This window comes from Cariama cristata, unplaced genomic scaffold (assembly GCF_000690535.1).
Source record: "Cariama cristata isolate BGI_N322 unplaced genomic scaffold, ASM69053v1 scaffold298, whole genome shotgun sequence".
NCBI classification, from domain to species: domain Eukaryota; kingdom Metazoa; phylum Chordata; class Aves; order Cariamiformes; family Cariamidae; genus Cariama; species Cariama cristata.
In genome coordinates, this window is record NW_009631402.1 from 31401 (window position 1) to 51950 (window position 20550).

A 20550-nucleotide genomic window follows, 5' to 3' on the forward strand; every position below is an offset into this window, starting at 1 on the left:
TACTCTTATACATTTCCATTACATACGTAGTTAATTAACAGGATTTTCTTGGACATTTTAATAACTGAGTTTTTGATCTACATACAATATTTATATAGATATGATCTATACAAGCTAAGTAATGAAGTAACAAAACAGTTAAAAACAAAACAAAAGACATTACAGTTCTGTGGTTCTGTTTTAATCATTACATTGATAACTTTGTTTATGTTTGTTTAAAGAAGTAAAATATTCGTTGCAGCCTACCCTATGTCCTATCAGGTAACGGACAAAAGCAGAAAACAGTCTTCTAGATTGAAATGGTCATTGAAGAAAACAGTTTAAAAATAAATGGAATCTTACCGCAGCCTTGATAAAACAGTTTTCAGTCTGAAGATCTAACAAATACCATCTTTTAATACATAGAACTTCTTCCTTACAAATTACGTGAATTAGCATGAGAGGAAGGAGAGCAGCCTCATCATTTGTGGCTGGATTGTGATCTGTGTAGGCCATTTGCAGTAACTCCTAGCTTTAACTGGAAGACTCTGTGTACATGTCGAAGTGAGGTGTGCTTTCAGCATATTCCTCCCTATTACAAAGCCATGGTACTGACTTCCGTAACTATTTTCTGCATTGTATACATGTGGAAAGTGAGGGCTGGAGCTCCATGTAGAAGCAGCAGCAGCTTGGGGTCCTTGAGCCAGGTTGTGTGTAGCTGACCGTGTTGCTAAAACAAGCTGTTCTCTGTCTCCCCGATTAAAAAAACAAAGCAACAGACTCAATTACGTTGTTCCAAGGGCGTATTTTCATTTCCAGAGCCATCAGACAGACTGAAGTTGTGAACAGTATTTAATAATTACATCTGGTACTTTTTCCCATGCTTATCTTGGAAATCTGTAATGTTGAGAACACCAGCGGTCATGAATGGAAACTGGTTGCTTTTGCTCAGACACAAGAGTGCCTGTGCTAAAACTGTCAAGCAGTAAGCCTAAAAAAAGGTGAAACTCTGCTATTTTTCACATGATGTATTATGAGATTTCAAAAAGGGATTGATAAAATTTGTGAGGCTACATCATCATTAAACAGGTTGATTTAAATTCAGCCACTGATTCAGGAAATACCTAGATTGGTAATGACATCAAGTAAGGAGGATATGTCCTTACTCTATTCCCTGTGCTCTCAACCATCTACCATGGACCGCTGTTGAAAGTACAGCACAGGGCGAGGTGAACCTTTACTCCAGTTCCATAGGATGGTTATGATCCTGTAAGACTGTATAGTTTGCAGATACACTTTCTGGATATAGAACAGATCTTGCTGTGACTGAATTCACTAGCACAACTCTTGGTTTTATTTTCTTTTTTGAATGGGTTAAGTTTTATCCTTTATTACAGTAAAGGGATTTAACACGATGATTTATGCATTTGTCGTGAACCATATGCGTTTTCATGAGCCATGAGTTGCCAAAGTGTGCGGATGATCGATTGGAGGTTTATGGAACCTTTGAACAATTCAAAAGTGTTGGTTGTGGTTTTGTGCCAGAGGAATTACAGACATAACCAGCTGCTTGTCAGGCAAAGTGTAAATGGGTTTCTGTCTTACTAGACTGTAACAGGTTGCACTTTCCAATTGTTAAAAATGTACATAATTTTTAAAGGAAGGAGGATTTTCTCCTTCAAAAACGCTTACTAAAAAAAACCTGAAAAATAACAAAAACTCTGGATTCTGAAACTTTTAGAGATAAAGCAGGGTATTTGTATAGGGCATATAGTATTTGTATTTTGCAGATTTCAAACAAATGCTGTTTTATAGAAGTTATAGGGCAGACACATTTAGGCAGAACTCATCTACTTAAGTAGTCATTTATCTTAAAGTAGAGCCTAAAAAAGGAGTATGTCCCTCTTAGTTAAACACTGCTAACCCCTACTATCAGGATGCAGGCTCTCAAACCATGGAAGGGAAGTTGGTTTTAAATTTTTGGTGTGTGCTTGAAGTAGAGGGGTGCACTTATTCCATACTTAAGATCCTTCAGGTACGATTGGTAGCTTCTCTTGAATATTTTAACATCTAATTGAAATTCTTCGATGCGATTAGCAGTATCTGTGTAAAAACTACATCCTCTAACTGAGGCCTGAGGCACAACAATTGGTTTTCATGTCACTTGCTATCTTATCCCTCCACTCAGATTTTAAAGATGTGATACATTTTATACACCTTTTTTTTTCCATCTGTTTCATTATGATATATGTAGCTTTCTTAATTTGCAGAAATTCTGTAAAATAATATATTCTCCTTGTATGACTTTTGTCTTTACGTTTGTTTTTAAAAATGACTGAAGGTCCTACACCTGAGGAAGTCCCATTTGCTGGAAAGGTGTTCGTGGCTGGGGGTGGAGAGGGTGCAAATTGTGATCCATGTTTTGAAAGTAGATTCAAGAAGTTTTTGGTGGGATGTAGTTCACAGTACAGTGGTGATGGCATTTGAGCTCAGTGTTCCAGGAGATACTAACAGATGTTGAATTTCAATTCTAGAGGTGTCCCATATTCAACTCAGTACACATTTAGTAGCTTATGTGTTAGTATTGAATACCTTAGACTTAGAACTTGAAGTTCTGCTCTTGGGCTACATAGTTAAGTGGAACCTAGTACATGTGAGAGAAACAAAACACATCTCTCTCTCTCTGCAGTGATAGGATATGGTTTCCCTTGTAGCCCCTGGTTTCAACTTGAAAGTTTGGGGAACTCCTTTTCCGAAAGTCCTGTTTTCTTTTGTGCTATGCTTAGCAATGTATTTTCCTTTTCTTTTTGTTCTTCTCTCTCTCTCTCTTTTTTTTTCTTTTTCTGAGGAGTGGTTTTTCTGCATGCTTTGCCAGGCTGTTAAAAGTTACCTTGGAAGGACAGATGAATTTCATGACCTAGGAGGCTGCTTGTAGTCCTCTTTAGCATTACTCTGTGGATCCTTAGGTTACTTTATTTTCATCCAATAAAACTATTTTTACAGAAATGATGTAACTGGACCTTCTTGCTGATGGAGAGATATATATATATCTCTGAATTGTGTGCAACCTTTTACGTATGGAAAGAAAAATGGCAAGAAAGAAAATTGAATTGTCCAATATTAATCACTTTTTTAAAGAATTACCGCAAATGACATTTGTTCCTGTTAGAACATTTTTCATTTTCTTAAATGAAAAAAATCAAACTGTATTTTAATGTTTACTTTCTCTGCTTACTGTAATTGCTAATAGAGTGTTGTCAGTCTTCATTCTGAGCAGAAATTAAATGCAGGATTTGGAAATGATGTCTTTGTACTTACATGTTTACTGATTTTGTGTGTGTGTTTCCCCCCTAGCTTTTGGAACAAATTGATTATTCTACTGATTGCCCAAATTGTGGGCGGGCAAATGAAAATCAGACCAAATGCCGACATTGTGAAAGTGCTTCTCTAAAGGATATGCAGAGAGTCTCCAGACAAACTGTGACATTAAATGAATCTATGGGACCTTTATCACGTTCTTCAATACATCAGAATTCAACAGGGCAAAAATCTTCAGGTACAGGGTTCAATACAAAGAAGTTTTACAGTTCTGCTGTTGGGAAAGGCCCAACGGATATTCTACTGAGTAATGAAGTTGTAGGACATTCTATGTTACGACAGAATGGAAAAGTTGGTCTTATAACTGGGACAAAAAATCCTAAAATTACAGGAAGCTTAAGACAGAGGAGTACAAGACCATCTGAACTAAATGATCCAAGTAAGTACCTTTTTATGAACGTAGCCATAAACTGGAAACCCAAAATATTGCATAATGAAGGAACTGTCCTTGCAGGTTTACAGTACTGATTTAACATGGAATTTTTTTGTGGATGTGTTCTTGGGGAGGAGGGACAGACCTTTTCATAATTTCCTTTACATATACTGAGGTACTGGGGAAAACAAAAATTATTTCATGAATTTTTTTTGTTTGTTTTTTAAAAAGACTTACACTTAATAATTTTTTTAAAAAGCATTCTTGGCAGAATTTCATTATTCATTCTCCCAAAGGGAAAGACAGTCTTTGATTTTTATTTTATATTTTTTCCCTCTTTCCTTTTGAGCTACACATTTATTTAAATTTCATAATTTGTAAAATGTTAATTTTTGTGCTTTCTCTGCATAGACTCAAAATTAATTTACAAGCAGGAAGAAACTGGAATTTGGGAAATTATGTTTCTAGTTCCATGCTTAGTTTACCAGACCATGTTGTCTTACTGATTTGAACAATTTTAGTCATAATTTCTCTTGTCAGTTTTTCTTAAGTTGTATTATTCACTGTCAATTCTTGACTGAGCCAAGAAATGTATGGCTTCACTTCTGTGTCTAGAGGCAGATTAACGATACTCATTTCTCATGTAGTTAGTTGTGAGAAATAAAAAATGAGGGAGAGAGCGCCTGCGAGCAGATTCCAAATAAACATTAATAAAAGCATAATATAATGATAAATGTGGACTTTTTTGGCACTGCAGGACAATTACATAAATTACTTTTAAGCTATTGCTTGAAAAGAAATTTCTGTTACAGAAAAATGTAGTGGTTGAGAATTTAATATTTTCTGTTTAGTTGTTTTGTCTAGTGATGATGATGATGAGGAGGATAGTGGCAGCACTAGGAGAATGGAAAGCATTTCACCTCGTCCTGCAGATTCAGCCCGCTCCTCCCCAGCTCCTTCTACAGGAAAGGTGGAAGCAGCATTAAAGGAAAACAGTTGTGGAATAGAACAGAGAATAGGTAGTATAACAACAGACACAGAAATTGCAGTCACACTACCAAGAAAAGCAAGAATGAAAGATCAGGTACTATTTAATGCTTTGTTTAAAGAAAACAAAAATCAAATCATAAATGGAAAATGTAAAGGCTTGTTTTGCTTTGTCAGAAGTTGACTGTCTTTGATTGCTTTTCTTATTTAGCAGCTCATGGAGTAGTATCTCTGCTTACAGAATACTGGAAACATAAGAAAATGTGTTCATTACATTTTTACAAGCGTTCATAATGATTTGAATTATGCTTTTCACATAGATGCTTCTGTGTTGAATGTATACTCTTTGAGAGTGGGCAGGGTATCTCTGTGAAACTCAAGGGCCTACTTTGCAGAAGAATGTCAGTACCAGCTGTTGCCTGGTAAGACTTTGGACATACCAAGTTAAACATGGAAAGAGACACTGGGAACAAGATTGATCCTTTGAAATTAAAATCCTTTGACAACTGTCGCAATTAATAGCACTTACTTTAAGGATTTCAAGGTGGGGCTTTTGTTTTTTAGTTGAGTACCACTGCAAGAATTCGATAAACAAAGACAAAAAATGCACCATGAGCAGACTCGTTAAGTGCTGTCAAAGGGGACAGCTTTCATAGTATGTTAAAAACATAACCACCTCAACAGTGAGCCATTAAGAAGTATAAATTCCCTGTGGCAACTGGTGTTGAATTAATAGTACTGATAAAAACCATTCTTGGGTCACTTGCCAGTTTCACTATTGTGAGTTTGGCTCAACAAGAGTATCTAATCAGATTTCCACTTGCAGTTTCAAATCCTTTGTGTTTTCTGAGTTAGAACGCTCAAGTAATGATGCCAAAACATTCATGCTATGTTGAGATTCAGAAGCCAACATTCTGGTGCTATAATTGATGAAATTATGGATGTTTATAATGTGGTGTATAATTATTCACCACTATGAATACAAAGCTGTGAACCTCAGCCTACAATAAAGCTGTAGGGCTAAAAGCTTGGATGATAAATAGTTTTGAATTTCAGTTATTCTGGCATTACGTGCTGGATTAATTGAAAACGTTGCATTGTGAAGGCACTGGTGTCTAAGATTTCTGAAACTCTCCCAAATGTTTTCCTTTCTTATCACCATATGTTCCTGTTCACCAGTCTTTAAGAACCAGTTGTAACATTGGAAACTAACTGCATATTTTAGACAAAAGTAGAAAAGAGCTTGCTTTTGAAAACAAGGGAAACAGCAATTTTTTTGGTGAAATTTAACACAAACTTTGCATTGATTCAAGGAAACTACCAAGAATTGCAGGTATCACAGTGTTTTTGGTAGCTATGATAGAAGAAGCTTTAAGAAGCTTTGTTTATTTGTTTTTTCTCTCAAAATATTCATTATTTCTTTACTGAAGAGGCTGCTTGAATATAACGCCACTTTAATGTTTACTGTTTTACTATTTGTCTGTGATTTGAGTTTTGAGCTTTTAATAATATCTAGCTAGTCCAGCAGACAAAAATGAAAACCTGTCTTCAACAAGAGTCCTAGGAAAATATTCGAATTACAGGGATTTAGAATTTCTGCCTTCTCTACTGTATTTAAATGAAGCATCCAAAAGTATATTTTGAATTATCTCCAAGATAGACTAGTGATTAAGGACTTCGAAATAATTGTCGAGATTTAATCTTAATAGAAATACTGAATCCCTTAAAATGTTTTTCTGTGGGAGTTTAATTGTATTTTGTAACCCAAAAGTATGTTTATTAATGGACAGCTTTATGAAACAATGTAGATACCAAAGAAAAGCCTAGTGTACAGAAAATCCTTCGACAAAGTAGAGCAAAATATAAGCAATACAGCAAATAAATATATTAATCTGATGGCTATCAGCCAGCTTTCTTTCATTTTAGTAGGTTTTTGTAAGATTGTTCTGTTGGTAAGCAGGAGACTTCATTGAGATTACAGCTTCAGTCAGCATCTAGAGACTTTCTTGAACTGGAGCCAAACTCCATGTGGCCTTCTTTCAGTATTTAGTGTTCTGACCCTGGAATCTAACCTAAAAACATCTTAATAATTCTGTAGAGTTGCTTTAAGGAGTTTTGATTTGGCTTATTTATTTATAGTTCTTGAAGATTCTACTCCTCCTAATGTGGTGATGCACTGCACTTCCGTAATTACTCAGTGTTTTCAGTTACCAAAAGCTTAGACTAATAGAAACTGAAAGAAAAAACATAGCCACCAACATTGTGGTGCTTTTACAGCATGAGGTTTTTTTATAAAAATAAGCAAATAAAGTATATTAAAAATAAGCTTGTTTTTCCAGGCTGCACAGTGTTTGAAAATGACAAAAACTAAATCGGTTTTGGCAATTTTAGAAGCACTGTTTGTGATTTGGAAATGTTAACAAAATGTCTGCAAGTGTCAACTTAACATTTTTTTTTCTTGAATCTAGCAGTATTAACACCTTCAGGTGTTCCAAAAAGTCCTTTAGGAAATTTCTACCTTCTGTATATGGTTGAGGTGGATGTTATAGTAAGTAATCCTATTGACCAACAGAAAAGTAACCAAAAATTTAGTCACTAGTTTTTAAAAAGCTTGTTTTAGCAATAAATCTTAGTGAGACATTCTGAAACCTTGAAAATTACTTTTCAGTTTGGGAACATTGTGTCTAACACTCCAATAAAACGTCGTAAAGTTATTTCTCAAGAGATTGTAACTGAAGCTGTACCTCTAAATTATCAAAATTCCTGTGAAAGTGTTATTCTGAACTGTCGAAGTATACGAATAGGAACACTGCGAAGAATGGTAGTGGAACCTGTGATTGTAAGTAAATTTGTTATTTGACAAATCCCCTTTCAGTTTTTGATGGACATTGTTATTTTCATACTTGAATCACGTAATATTTACCTTTGTGGAAGAGTAAGTTTGTCTCTGATTTCAGAGGCTGTGATTCCCAAAGAATCCCAAAGTACTATCACGTACTAGTGCATACGATCTAGTTCTGGTGTTTAAGAGAAACATCGTGCCTGCAAAACCCTTGAAATCCCTGTGTACTTGGGGGGCTGGGGCTTATGAATGATCATGCATTTGTTAAGAAAATTGAAGGCAACCATTACCAAAAAACAGATGTTGATAGGTGGGAGGAAGCAGCGTGTCTGCAGGTGAATAATTTTGCTTCTATAGAACAGTATGTTTTTTGTTAACCTTCTAGGTTAACATTAAATGTTAGTTGTGGAGACATTGAATGTTAGTTGTGTTGTATGCAGTAATCCAGGTAAAATGCCTACTTCTTGCTGGGGTAACCACATAAATAGCAGAGAGGTGTTGTTCTTTCCACCTCTCTACAAAACCCCACTATTTGATTTGTTTAAATACAGTTACTGATAGATTACATTCTCTTTGGAAGATTTTTTTTCCTCCCTATAATTAGTGTTATTTTTCAGAGTATTTTTAACCTTTTTGAAAATGGAGTACTTAGAAGATATCTTAAGTTTCAACAGTCAATATGACTGAAAGAGACACTGAATAATAAAGAATATACTTACTTCCTTGAGTTGTACTAAAATGTACATTTTACTTTTTAAAAAAAATTTACATTTTACATTTTTATTTTAAATTTTTCCTTATTTAAGTACTTAGTCAATTGAAATGTGTTTAGTAATAGTTAAAAGGCCTTAAGGCAATTTTGATTTGGAGAAGACATCTGAAATGTTATTGTGTCATCTTCCACAGTTTTGCCTGGATTATATCAAAATACGCCTAGAAAGTCAAGAAGGTGAGTACATCTTTTATGTTGATACTCAATATATATATTTTGAATGAAGTAACTTTGTGAAAGGAATTAACAAGTGAAGCAAAATTAAATGGTGGCCACCACTTCCAGTCTGCAGCCAGTGGATGCTCTGCTTTGGGGAACTGTTTGCCCTGTCTTTACAAGCAGCAGACTCCCTTTCTGGCAGGCCCAGGGATGTGAATTCAGTTGCCAGCAAGAAGGGAGGGTGTAGAGGGCGACTGCTGGACATTGACTGCTAAATGCCAAGGGAAGGATGGCAGGGATGGGGAGGGGAAGCATTCCCTCCACTAATAATAAGAACCACTAATACTACTAGGGTAGAAAGCAATGGTATGCCTTTTATGTTTGTTTGGGGTTTTTTTTCCATTGTACGGTTTTCTGCAGTTATGTTCAGGATGATGCAAATTAAACTCTTTAAGTGGTAACCATTTTAGTAATTTTTACTCACCATCTGTCTGGGCATTAAATATTTACTAGAATTTAAGTTAAGAAAAAACCTTAGACTTTTCAGGAATTCCCTGCAGCGTCTCCTCCCTTTTACAAGGAAAAGAGGAGGAGACAGATTTGTTGCATTGATTTTTTGTTTGTTAGAAGGATTTTATGTTGGCTCCATTTCTCCTTCTGTTCTAATGTTTTGTCCCCTACATAAGGGGATACAGTTTTTGTGTTGGAGGCTGCCATCAAGCATCTATGGAAGCTGCCACTAACTAAAGCTTTAAGTGACTATGATTAACAGTTTTTCTGACCTAGAAATAATTACCGGCATTGAACTTTTGAATCTTTTCACGAAATTCTGGGAACTTTGACTTCACACATTTTGCCTTCAGTAAAACCTGTAAAATACTCAATATTGGCATCCGCAGCATCAGATGTAGTGTTAAAAATTTACCATTTTGCTGACATTTCTTTTTGGTAATACATTAAGAGCAGTACCTTATTTTCCTCAGGCAATCGGATAATTTCTCTGCGTGTGTTTATTCTCCTCTTCATTTTAAAGTTATTTTTTATAAGGGAACTTGGTCAAAGATAGATCTGGAAAGAAAGTTTTACAGACCTATTGTAAAATGTGTCATAGCAATAGCTGCAAATTAAAATCTCTGGAAATGGTGGTTTTTCTGTGGAATAAAATCCAAATTAAAGTTGGTGAGGATAAAACAGTTTGTTTCTGGTTACTTTCCTGACAAGTGATGGTGGAGTTCAGTTTGTCTTTTAAGATATTAACAGACATCACTTCCTGGATATGTGTTAATTTCAAACTTTTAAAAACTTTTAAGAAAGTTAATGAGCACATACTGATTTCTTCTTAAAACCAAGGGGGAAATTGTAAAGGAAACCTACGTATTTTTTACTATAATTTGATGTAACGTCATTATTTTCTCCTAGAATCAGAAAGCGATATCCGAGAGATTAACTTGAAAACTTCAGAACTTACCAAATGTGAATGGTGTAGTGTCCGAAAATTACCAGTAGTTTTCCTACAAACAGTCCCATCAACCTGTAGTAGCCTGAGAGAGCAACTGAAAATGAGTAAAGATAATGTCTGGTACGAATGTAAAGGAGACAGTAAGTAAAACAATTTTAGTCTACTATTCACTTAAAATTGTGTTTTTAATGTTTTGGATGCTGACTGACTGCACTAAAGACTAAAACTGGCGTCACTGGCTGGGACAGGTGGTGTGTTTTTCCAGACACTCACCTTCCAGTGCTGATGAGGAGTACAGTTCAGAACAGCTTGGCAAAACTGGAGTCTTCTGTTTGTCCAGACACATGCTAGTTACAACATTTAGTCAGTTTAGTATAACTTTTTTTGTTAATATTTGTACTGAATGAAAACAAGTTGATTGGTTTAGCTTTTTTATATGGGCCTTTACATTTTTATGTTTATATTTACTGCTGCTTTCTGTGCTGTTCTGCTTACAGGCTTACTTCAGTAAACACTGTCGTGTGGGTCAGTTTGGGTCTTTTTCCCCATACGCTTGTAGTGATGTGATGTAGACAAACACCTGCTTGGAAAATAAGTGGATTGTCTTCATGTATCTTAAAATTAATTTCAACATAGTTTTCCTCAAGGGTCTAGCATCTTAATATGCACACTATCTTTTAAATTAGCATAAAGTCCTCTTCCCGTAAACAGGCTTTTCTCTAGGTTAAATCTTGGGGGTATTTATACTTTTACTTGGCTTCATAGATACAGGATGCATTCAAATGGAGGAAGAACGCTTTCAGCAATCTCAGAATTGTGTGCTTCCAACACATTATACTGTTATAATAGCCTTACCCACCTCTTGCAAAAAGTATGAGCTGTAAGGTGTGTTACAATTACAAAAGTAATGGGGGAGCTGAGACAAGCCTGGGAGCAGGCATTAAACCCCAGGTGAACACAGGTGTTCACAGGTGAAAAAAGGAAAAGCTTCCTGAGTTGTCTGGGTAAGAGATGCTTCTCTTAGCATGTCTCTCAGCCTTTCTCCCCCCAGCTTTTCCCTCTGAGGCTGTGGCACTGAGCTAGTTTTACATGCAACTGCTCTATTTTACCTGATATTTAGGAGTACTTTGTGATAGCACAGTTGCTACTTGCTTTGGGAGCAATGAAATTACTTTGTCTGAATCCATGGCTGTGTAAGCAATTGTGTGTAGATGCCTCGTTTCCAAAATGAGAAAACTCAGTTAGACAGCTAAATTCTCTGTGCAGTGAATTGGGAAATACACTGTTGAAGAATTATTTTTCACAACAGTTAGCATGCCAAGTTCAGAATAACCAAAAGGAAATGGTTATGTGTGTGTCTGAAACTCTTCCTCTCTTACAGAAAAACAGGTCCCTGCAGCTCTGAGTTAGCCAGCTACATGAGACTGGGATTTGCGGCCTGAACCGTATTCCTGTGTCTGCCTGCCTATATAATTCCTCTTAGTGCAACTTCCTACTTTTTCATTTTTCATATGATGTGAGCGGATGGCATTTATACAACAGCTGATTGGTCCGACTCCCATTCTCCAACTTTTGGTAAAGGTGTACCCTGACCTGTTGAAGCTAAGCCACCGTACCAAAAGAAATCGAAGATTTATTAGGGCTAGCAAGAGCAGGCATGAGAGAACACCTGGTGGCATTCTGTTCGCAGAATGTTCACTGGGGGCAGAGAGGGTTTGGTTTGTTTATGGTACAGGACCTGAAAGCGGGACTTTGCTCTTCTAGGTCATGAGATCCCTTTACCTGTGTAAGGAAGTGAAGGTTTTGATTACTGTGGCATTTTAAATTCCTTTCCTTGTTCAAGTGCATACTTTTTAGAAATGAAAACTGGTTGCCAGTGGATTGGAGATCCTTAAGAGATTTCTGTTTCTATGGTAACAGAAACCTGATCAGAGAAAAATAACTGTTTCTTTTGTGAATTTACCATTACGAGGTTTTGTGCTTATGTACCCAACGACACGTGCCTAGAATCAGTAAGAATAGTTTCATTAGAACTTTGTGCTTTCAATATGTGGTATGCAATTTTTACTTTTTAAAAACACATCATGCTTATTTTCTCCCTTTAAGTCTTTAAGTCTGGAAACAATTGTCTCAAAAAATGTATGTTTTTCCCCCCGCAGTATTCTGTGCAGTTTAGTTTCTAAGCAGTGGTTTAAGTTTTGTGTCCTACTTGCTAGCTGCTCCAAGTTAAAATAGTATTTTTCTCAACCTGTCACTGATTCTGAGAGTCTCTATTATCTGAAAGAGCTGACATGTAGATGTCAGTGCTGTGTATCCATGTAAAAGTGATTCTTGTAGACTGTTTTAGCTAAAAGGCTGGGAACCTCTGCGCTTATATGCTGTAGTGACTTTAATATGTAAAATTTTCAAAAAGCAGTAATGTTTTATAGTGCAGCCTTCTAGGGTCAGAAAAACCATGAATCTACCTGAATCATGGGGTCTCATATACTGTTTCTTGCTTAATGTAGTGTATGTTGTCTTAGTTCTCTCTTCTCTTTTTTTCTTCACCTTTTGCAGTCACATCTATTTGAAAGTAGGAGAAAACCAGGCTGAAATCTTAATAAAATAACGTGTAGATGTTCAAGAGGTTAAGTAGATGAAAGCCATTTTTAGAATAAACATTAGGACCACAAAAGCCCGTCTACATTCTTAATACAGTTCTCCTTTTGTAATAAATTTCCACAAGTGAATGTATGTTGATTGATTTTTGAGAGAGCTGCTCTAGACTTCTTAGTGTTGACCTGGGAGAAATTAGGGTATCATGTTTCCCTATATAGAGAGGAAATTATGCTGAATACATAATTTCTGGCATTGTATTGAAACAATAGGATAGGAACTGTAATAAGAAAAAGAGAAAGTACTGATTACAGAATCTTACTGTCAGTAAGCAGAGAAGCTTATGTTTTGGCTTTGTGTTCAGTGTCATAAAAATTTATCAGGTGTAATAATTAACATTGCTAGATTAAGGCAGAAGGTGAATGTACTCTTTTTTGCAAATGTAGGTAGAAGGGTTTGGTAGTTAATCCTTCAATCTACCTGCATACGTGTGTATTACTGCTTCTATGTATTGTCGGCAGTGTGTACTCATGTTGGCCCACGATTCGTTGAAATTTGTTTATAATTGTGACATATTTTATTTTGTTTCTAAATGAATAATTTTCTTTCTGCTTTTTTGTAGGTCAAGAAGAACAGTACATTATTCTGATTTTTGAAACTGGTCTTGATCCTCATGCAAACTCAATATTTGAAAAAATAATTACTGACATTGGTATTAGAAATAATATTTCTGACTTCTTTGTGAAAATTTCCTTTGAAGAAGCCAATGGCAGGCTTGTTGCATTTACTAAGTGCTTGGAAGACAATTCCAAAGGAAGTCCATCCCACAGAGAAAACAAAATAAAAAATGTAATTATGTTTTTGTTTTAGAACCAAGTCATTATATTATTTGAGTTACAAATACACTGAAGATAGTGTGCTAGTCACTAGACCGAAAAAAAATCCCAACAACTTCTCCTGGCTTTTATATGAGGATTCCCAGACTGGTCCATGATGGGTTATGAGACTGTGGAAAATAGTCTCTGCATTCACAGTACATTTTGGTGTGTTTAGCTTGATCATAAGGTTGTACAATGGTCCACAAATAATGTTGTCATTTAAAAATTACTAAGGGACAAGAAATTTGTACTATAATTAGACAACATAATTGTTTCCAAATTCATCTCCTGGTAAAATTAAAATATTTCAAACCAGAAGTGAAGTTGCAGTGTTGTAATTAAATTTAATTAATGCCTTCTTTAAACAAAACTACCTCTTAAAGAATTCGAAAGTGTTGTGGCTCTGCAAGAAGTGAGTACAGACCTAAGTGTAATAAATGAACTAGGAAAGGTAAAAACCAACTTGAAGTTCTTCTCAAAAGCAATGGGTATTACACTGCTGCACTTCACAAAGCTTTATTATCTGTTTGGCAAATTTGACCGCAGTATGCAAATTAATATTGACTTTGTTCTTGTAAGGTTGCTTCTGAGTCCAAAATGCAGCAGCGAAATAAACAGTTACCATATTTTGATGATGATGAAGAAATTGGAGAACCACATACAGTATTTATTGGTCCTATAGAAAAGTAAGATATTTATCTTTGCCCTGTAACAATTTTCTGAGGTTTTTTGACATTTCATATTTATTATTGAATGTATTTTTCTTTTCAGGTTGATAGTTTATCCACCTCCTCCAGCTAAAGGTGGTATTTCTGTGACCAATGAAGACCTCCATTGTCTAAATGAAGGAGAATTTTTGAATGATGTTATTATTGATTTTTATTTAAAGTAAGTTTTATTTCAAATCAGTTTTTAGTCATCTTTTACTTTGTAACTTGAAAAGTTCTGACATTAAAAATTCATAGGTCAGTTGATAACATTTGGTCTTCAACTATGCATAGTTTCGATTTTAAAAGTTGTTTTGTATTTTTGCAAGAAGTTTTGGTTCCTCTCCTATCCTGCTTGAAAGTGAGATTGTTCTCACTTGGAAAAAAGGTTCTTTAAAATTTCTTGGCATCTGAAGAGGAATTTTAACTGCAAGTATAAAAAAAAAGGCATTTCTAAGTTCAGTTGTTTTTTTCAAGAGTATTTATATTCCCCAGAATTTGATTTGTTTTGATTAAGATAATACATAAATTTATTTTTTTGTGTGTCACTGATGCTACAGGTGTTAGGAACATATTAAATCGTTATATGCTGCTGTGTTTATGCTACACATAAGGTGCATGAATATAATTTTCAGTCTGTTAAAATATTTTAGAGGTGAAAAAATTAGTGCATCGCTCTGGGAATGTTTGGAGATTAGTGGCTCAGTTACAAAATGTGGGTCTTTCCTAGGTAGGTCATATGTAACAAACTAATTGAAAATTTGTTTCCCTGCCATGATATAAAACCAAATACAACCAGCAGCAGAACAACTTGTTGATTGAGCAGAGTACTTAATACCTCGAAATATTGACACAGATATTGCATTAATGAGTTTCTGTGGTTGGTTAGCTCTAATATTCTTATAGCTATTTTGTGAGAGGCTGTAACAATTTGGAGGGGAGGTAGCACTGTTGGCAGTCCTTTTTACTCTGGTGATGAATACTTTGAGTTAACACTTCTATGAATTTTTCGTATTTTTTTAACTAATTAGGTATTTGGTACTTGAAAAACTGAAAAAAGAAGATGCTGATAGAATACATGTGTTCAGTTCATTCTTCTATAAACGCCTTAATCAAAGAGAAAGAAGAAATATTCATGAAACTTCAAACCTTTCGTAAGTCTGTTGATAAGTCAGTTTTAATAAGAGCTAGGTATAGTGAAGGCTACAAGAACAGATGCTTTACAGAGATAAAATCCTTACAGACAATATTATGATGCTGGCAGAACTCTGGGAAGCATTTGGAGCTATAACAAACATAGAATATGCCTTGAAAATCTTAAGAATCTGTTAAGATAAAAATATCTGGAAAAGTAGTCTTTTAATTCAGAGAAGCCACCCAAGTAATCATGTGTTGGTTTCTTCTTGCAGAATACAACAAAAACGACATGGGCGAGTAAAAACATGGACACGGCATGTTGACATTTTTGAGAAAGATTTCATTTTTGTTCCCCTTAATGAAGCGTAAGTAAACATACCTTTTTATTGCATTTATATGGTAAAGGCTTAAGTTTGATAATTCTAAAATTGAAAGTTATATTAGTGTGAATTGGAGTTAAAAATTAAGAGAATAAACATCTTTTTCCAGGTGATAAAGACAAAATAGTAACGTAAGATCTTTAAGTGCACTGTTGTAGTATAAGAAGTATAGGACAATATGAAGACTGAGCAAAAATGACCTTTTCTGAGTACTTTTTATAGGTTTTACCTGCTTCTCTGGAGTTCTTTCTTCTAAGCTGTTGTCGTTGATAACTTTTGGATTTACCTTTTTTATTCCTTACTTTTTCTTCTGATGAGATCTCTCTGGTGTAGATGAGATCATCCTTTAGTTACAATAAACCTGTATCGGAAGAAAATGTAATTGAAAATCTCTAGTGCCCTGTATTGGGAGCTTCATTCTTTTTCTTTATATCCTTTTGTTCTGATATTTTTATTGGGTCAGGAAGCAGGCTGTTAGCATTCTAATGGTTGTTAAGGACTTTTTATGATGCTCGCTCTCCTTAAGATCAGAGCAGGTTGTCACAAACACATTTCTACATTTCACAGAAAGAATATAAGCAGTCCTTGAGCCAGAATATTTAGGAATGCTGAACTACTGCATTTTAAAAATATACAATAAAAGCATAAAGTGAGGACAGAGAGACAGGAGAATTGTAACTGACTTATCGTCAGCATACCTAACTGATCTTTTGAAAATTCAAAGAATAGATGTGGTTTTTAATTAAAAGCTCTTCAAATAAATTGATCTAGATACCGTGCCATTGTGCAGTGGGAGGAGAATTTCTGAATCTTCTCTTTTCCCACCTTCTCCCTCGCTGAATTCTGAGGCTAGCTGTAGAGAGGCAGTTATGAGGTAACTGACCATAGATCTGTCTTTGGTATAAAGTCATAAGTAAACCCCTGAGAAAGCTGTTCACAAGCACTGACTTCATAATTTGAGCTGCTATGACTTCTGTACAGCCTTGGGAAGACAGCCAGTCTTTAGGTGATGAAAACATCTTGTGTAAGATACTCCTCTTATCCACTGCAGGCTTAATCCTTGCCATCCCTCTCCCCTGAAGCTTTAACTACCAGAACTTTGAAGTGTCTGTCACTTAAATTTTAGTTACCTTAGAGCTTGTTATATGGTTTACTTCCCACTGTCCTCTCTTGTGTCATTCACACATCCACATTGGTTATGCATAGGAGAAATGAGGCTGATCGTGCTGCAAGTACCAGACAATGTGACTTAGAAGTCACCTGAAAATGAAAAGAAACAGTTCTGTGGTTTTACAATAATCAGTTATATTGCTAGTAACTTAGCACGTGGTAGTTTTCACTGTCTTGTTCATTTACTGTTAAGCAACTAAAGCAACATCTACCTTAGCAAGTGGTGCAGCTCAGTAGGAGTGAATTTGCAGAACAAAACAGTTTGTACTGCAGGCGTGATGGTCATATCATCTATGGGTTGGGGATTTTGCTTTGGACTAGCTTGGTCTCATGGACTCATCCAGTAGTGATTAGAGCACGAAAAGTGTACTCTTGGTACGCATCTTTCATCTGGAAACAATCCTGTTCACACTTCTTGGAACTGTCCTTCACTGTGAACTGAAACTTGGTAAGTGGTGATAGTAGGACATTTGTTTGCAAAAGGGTTGCCCTGATAGGTACAGTAAGAACACTGCAGAGCAGAGAAACAATCAAGTATGCAGGGAGATGAGAAAGTGGTGGTTTGGCGGGAGGAGCAGGTTTGGTTTTCATTATTGTTTTTGACCTGCTTTCTGGCAAAGAAAGCATAAATTAGATCTTTCGTATGTCTTTTTTTTTTAATTTATCATTATTAGCTGCTAGTATTTTTCTTGGATGCACCTTGCTATTCTGTCTCCCCTCAAACATGTCACTTCCCTCATCCCCCGAAACCCAGCATTCAGTTTTGAGGAACAAAAGGCTCAACTTCTTTGAGGGAGATGCTAACATATTTAGGAAAGAATCAGTGACTCGACAATTAACTTCACTATAGTACCGCTCCAAGTGCTTCTTAGGTTCTCTGATATAGAACCAGAGAGTTTTATTTTTAGAACTAAACATACTGCTGACAAAAGAGGCAGTAAGTATCAGTGCTGATTTTTGTTTCTTAATGGCAAAATACTAACCTGAAGGATTTCTGATCTGGTTAGCAAATACAGTATAGATCCTGTTTGTGTAAGTTACAGCCTCAGGGGGCATTCTGTAGCTATGTATATAATGTGTTATGAAATGTGTAGCCCCTGGACTTTGTCTGCTAATAGGACTGTGAAACCTTGCTTTTGTACCAAATAAAACTTTTTTATATACTTGTGGTGTTGATTTGTATATTAGTTGGCTTCTTATTATGCAGTGAGTCTTTTGGATATGCAAGTCATCTGTACCAAGTTGCAGCTTTTTCAGAAACTCCCTTGTATGACTTCTGTTGTGTTACGTCATTTCCCCATGCTCCTGTTCTCCTGTGCAAAATGAGGACTGTCACGCTTTGTGTTGACAAGAATGGAGATGTTTAGGTGCTGTATGTTCAGTAGACCGTAACTTCCAGCTACTTGGTGTTTAGTTTTTGGTTGGTTTTTTTTTTGTAATCCGGGCATTGCCTCATAACTTCAAGGGATTAGTGAAAACACTTGGAGCACAGAGAATCAGTGGTGAGCGGGGAGAGCCAGTTCATGCCTGTGGTGCATAGAAAGCAAAGTAGGTGCCATTCTGTGTGTGTTTTGGAGAACCTGGTTTTCAGAATTTTTTCAGCATGCCTTTGCCTGTCATCTGTATGTGCAACCTAATACAGTGTAGTAAGGCTTTCATCGCCCACTTCTCTTCCATCAGTTTATTCCTTGTCTTCATAGATTATGATCCTAGAACTCAAATACAGCCTTGAGTTGTCTAGACTCTCCCAGTGTCTGCAACTTGAGACATTACAGCACTGCAGCTATTTTCAGGAATTTGCCACCTGGTTTGATACTGGTAATTCGTCCCTGTAAATAGAACTTTCTCTGTGGGATACAATAGCAGATCAAAGGTGTGGAAGAGTTTCTTTGGTTCCAGTGAAAGGTCTGCATTCACTACTATTTATAAAAGATCTCAAACCTTAATCTGTGGCAACATTAATCTGGGAACCAATCTCAGACTTTCTTTTGTTTCTTTGTCTCTTGAATTAAGTAGTATGTGAAACAAGTTATTCTAGGATTTAGGACAATTTAAGAGCTTCTCTCACGTTCTAGAACTGCTGCTAATGGTTGCTTCCGATAATGTTTCTCCTGTGCTGCCTCGAATGATGCTTTTTTTCCTTTTAGGACACAGCTATTAATTCTGGCATCTGGTTTAAGAGTACATTCTAGAAATGAGTGCTTTGAAGTTGCTGGGCTTCAGTATCTACTTCCAGAAAGTCTTTCCAGACTCCCCCATAACAGTTAGTTTAGGGAATGTGGGCTTATCATCTAACAAGTTGTCAAACTGCAGTAACGGGAGGTGGGCAGGATGAATCTAGGGGAGAATTAACTTCAGAACAGTACGTCTTGATTTAACCGTGACTGCTTGAGTGTCCTTTGACAGCCCAGTCCTTTATGTTCAAGTCTCCAATGGAAACAGGTTGTTTTTTTAAAAGTTACAAGCTATTTTCTTTTTAGATGCAGGTGAATTTGCTAGTATATTTACATAATTGTTACGTAACACCTATATTAATAGAGCATACACAAATTCCATGGTTTGGCGATACTTCATATATTCATTTACTAGGTGTGGTGAATAATTCAAGATAAAATGCCTGCATACTTCACATTCTGCTTTCAGAAGCCACTTACTGTAACTGCCATTGAGTTTTGATGGAATTTAGGCTTCATAATCGTCTAATTAATTTTTTAATATGTCAGACATGCATTTTTAGCTACTGCTTTTTCTTCTTTCTAAAACGCATTGAAATGTGGCTTCACTTGCATAATACATAGCTAGGTTCTGTTTTGTTATTTGCTGTAGGGAATCTGAGAACCTTCAGAAAATTTCTAAATCAGGGCAGTCGATATCTACTTGCAGTGCCTCAATCCCTGAATTTGCTGCTGCTCCGTTTCTGATTGAGTGGCAAGTCCATGAAGTCCAAAGCAGCAAGGAGATAAGGAGGAATCTGGGACAAAACTTACCTCCTATCTTATTTTATGTTGGGGGATACAACTATTTTTGATCCTGAAAGGGTTAGAATGTCAGTTCTGTGAAGGGTGAGGAGGACAATGGGGTCATGGTGATGGCATTACAAACACTCTTTTCTCTCCTTTTTTAATTTAGTGTTGACAAAATTTTCTTTAAAAATACGAATTGCCATATACGATTGGAAGATCTCATAGGCGGAAGAATACAGACGATTCAGCTGTACCATTAGATCTGGCTACTTGTGTTGCTAGTGCTGAACTACTAGAAAACTTTATACAGCCATAAAATATGAACTCTACAATCTCCAATTCATGAAGTGATAAAGAGAATCTTAAAAAAGAAATAAGCTTTAATTCAAAGAAGGAAAAGAATGTATATAGTATGAGCAAATTGAAATAGTTGAAAACAAGTGCTGTCTAAATAACTGCATCATATTAATTAATTTGTTGGTAACTAATTGCATGGAGTGATCTTGCCTTTAGAGAAGACTGTGAAGGCTTGAGTAAAACCTGCTCAGAAAAGTGAAGAGCTATTACGACCTATCTTTGATAACGGGGGGGGTGGGGTGGGGAGGATTTGGGGTTTTTTGGGTGTGTGTGCAGGCACACTCACTGTTTTGGTTTTTACCAAATTTCAGTTTAACCGTGAGCATTAATGTAATTGCTAGTTTTTAATGTATTTTTTTCCTTTGCAGTGCCCACTGGTTTTTGGCTGTCATCTGTTTTCCTGGTTTAGAAAAA

The 20550-nt window shown here is 35.9% G+C and overlaps 1 protein-coding gene across 1 annotated transcript in view; it reads left to right on the forward strand.

Annotated features, from left to right (window-relative positions):
* Window positions 1-20550, forward strand: part of LOC104155970 (sentrin-specific protease 6-like) — a 48141-nt gene that overhangs the window by 27054 nt on the left and 537 nt on the right. Inside the window, 11 exon segments of the mRNA XM_009705927.1 lie at window positions 3334-3736; window positions 4582-4814; window positions 7386-7556; window positions 8466-8508; window positions 9910-10089; window positions 13167-13393; window positions 14002-14108; window positions 14194-14310; window positions 15161-15283; window positions 15539-15631; window positions 20505-20550. Coding sequence (XP_009704229.1) covers window positions 3334-3736; window positions 4582-4814; window positions 7386-7556; window positions 8466-8508; window positions 9910-10089; window positions 13167-13393; window positions 14002-14108; window positions 14194-14310; window positions 15161-15283; window positions 15539-15631; window positions 20505-20550 — 1743 coding nt within the window.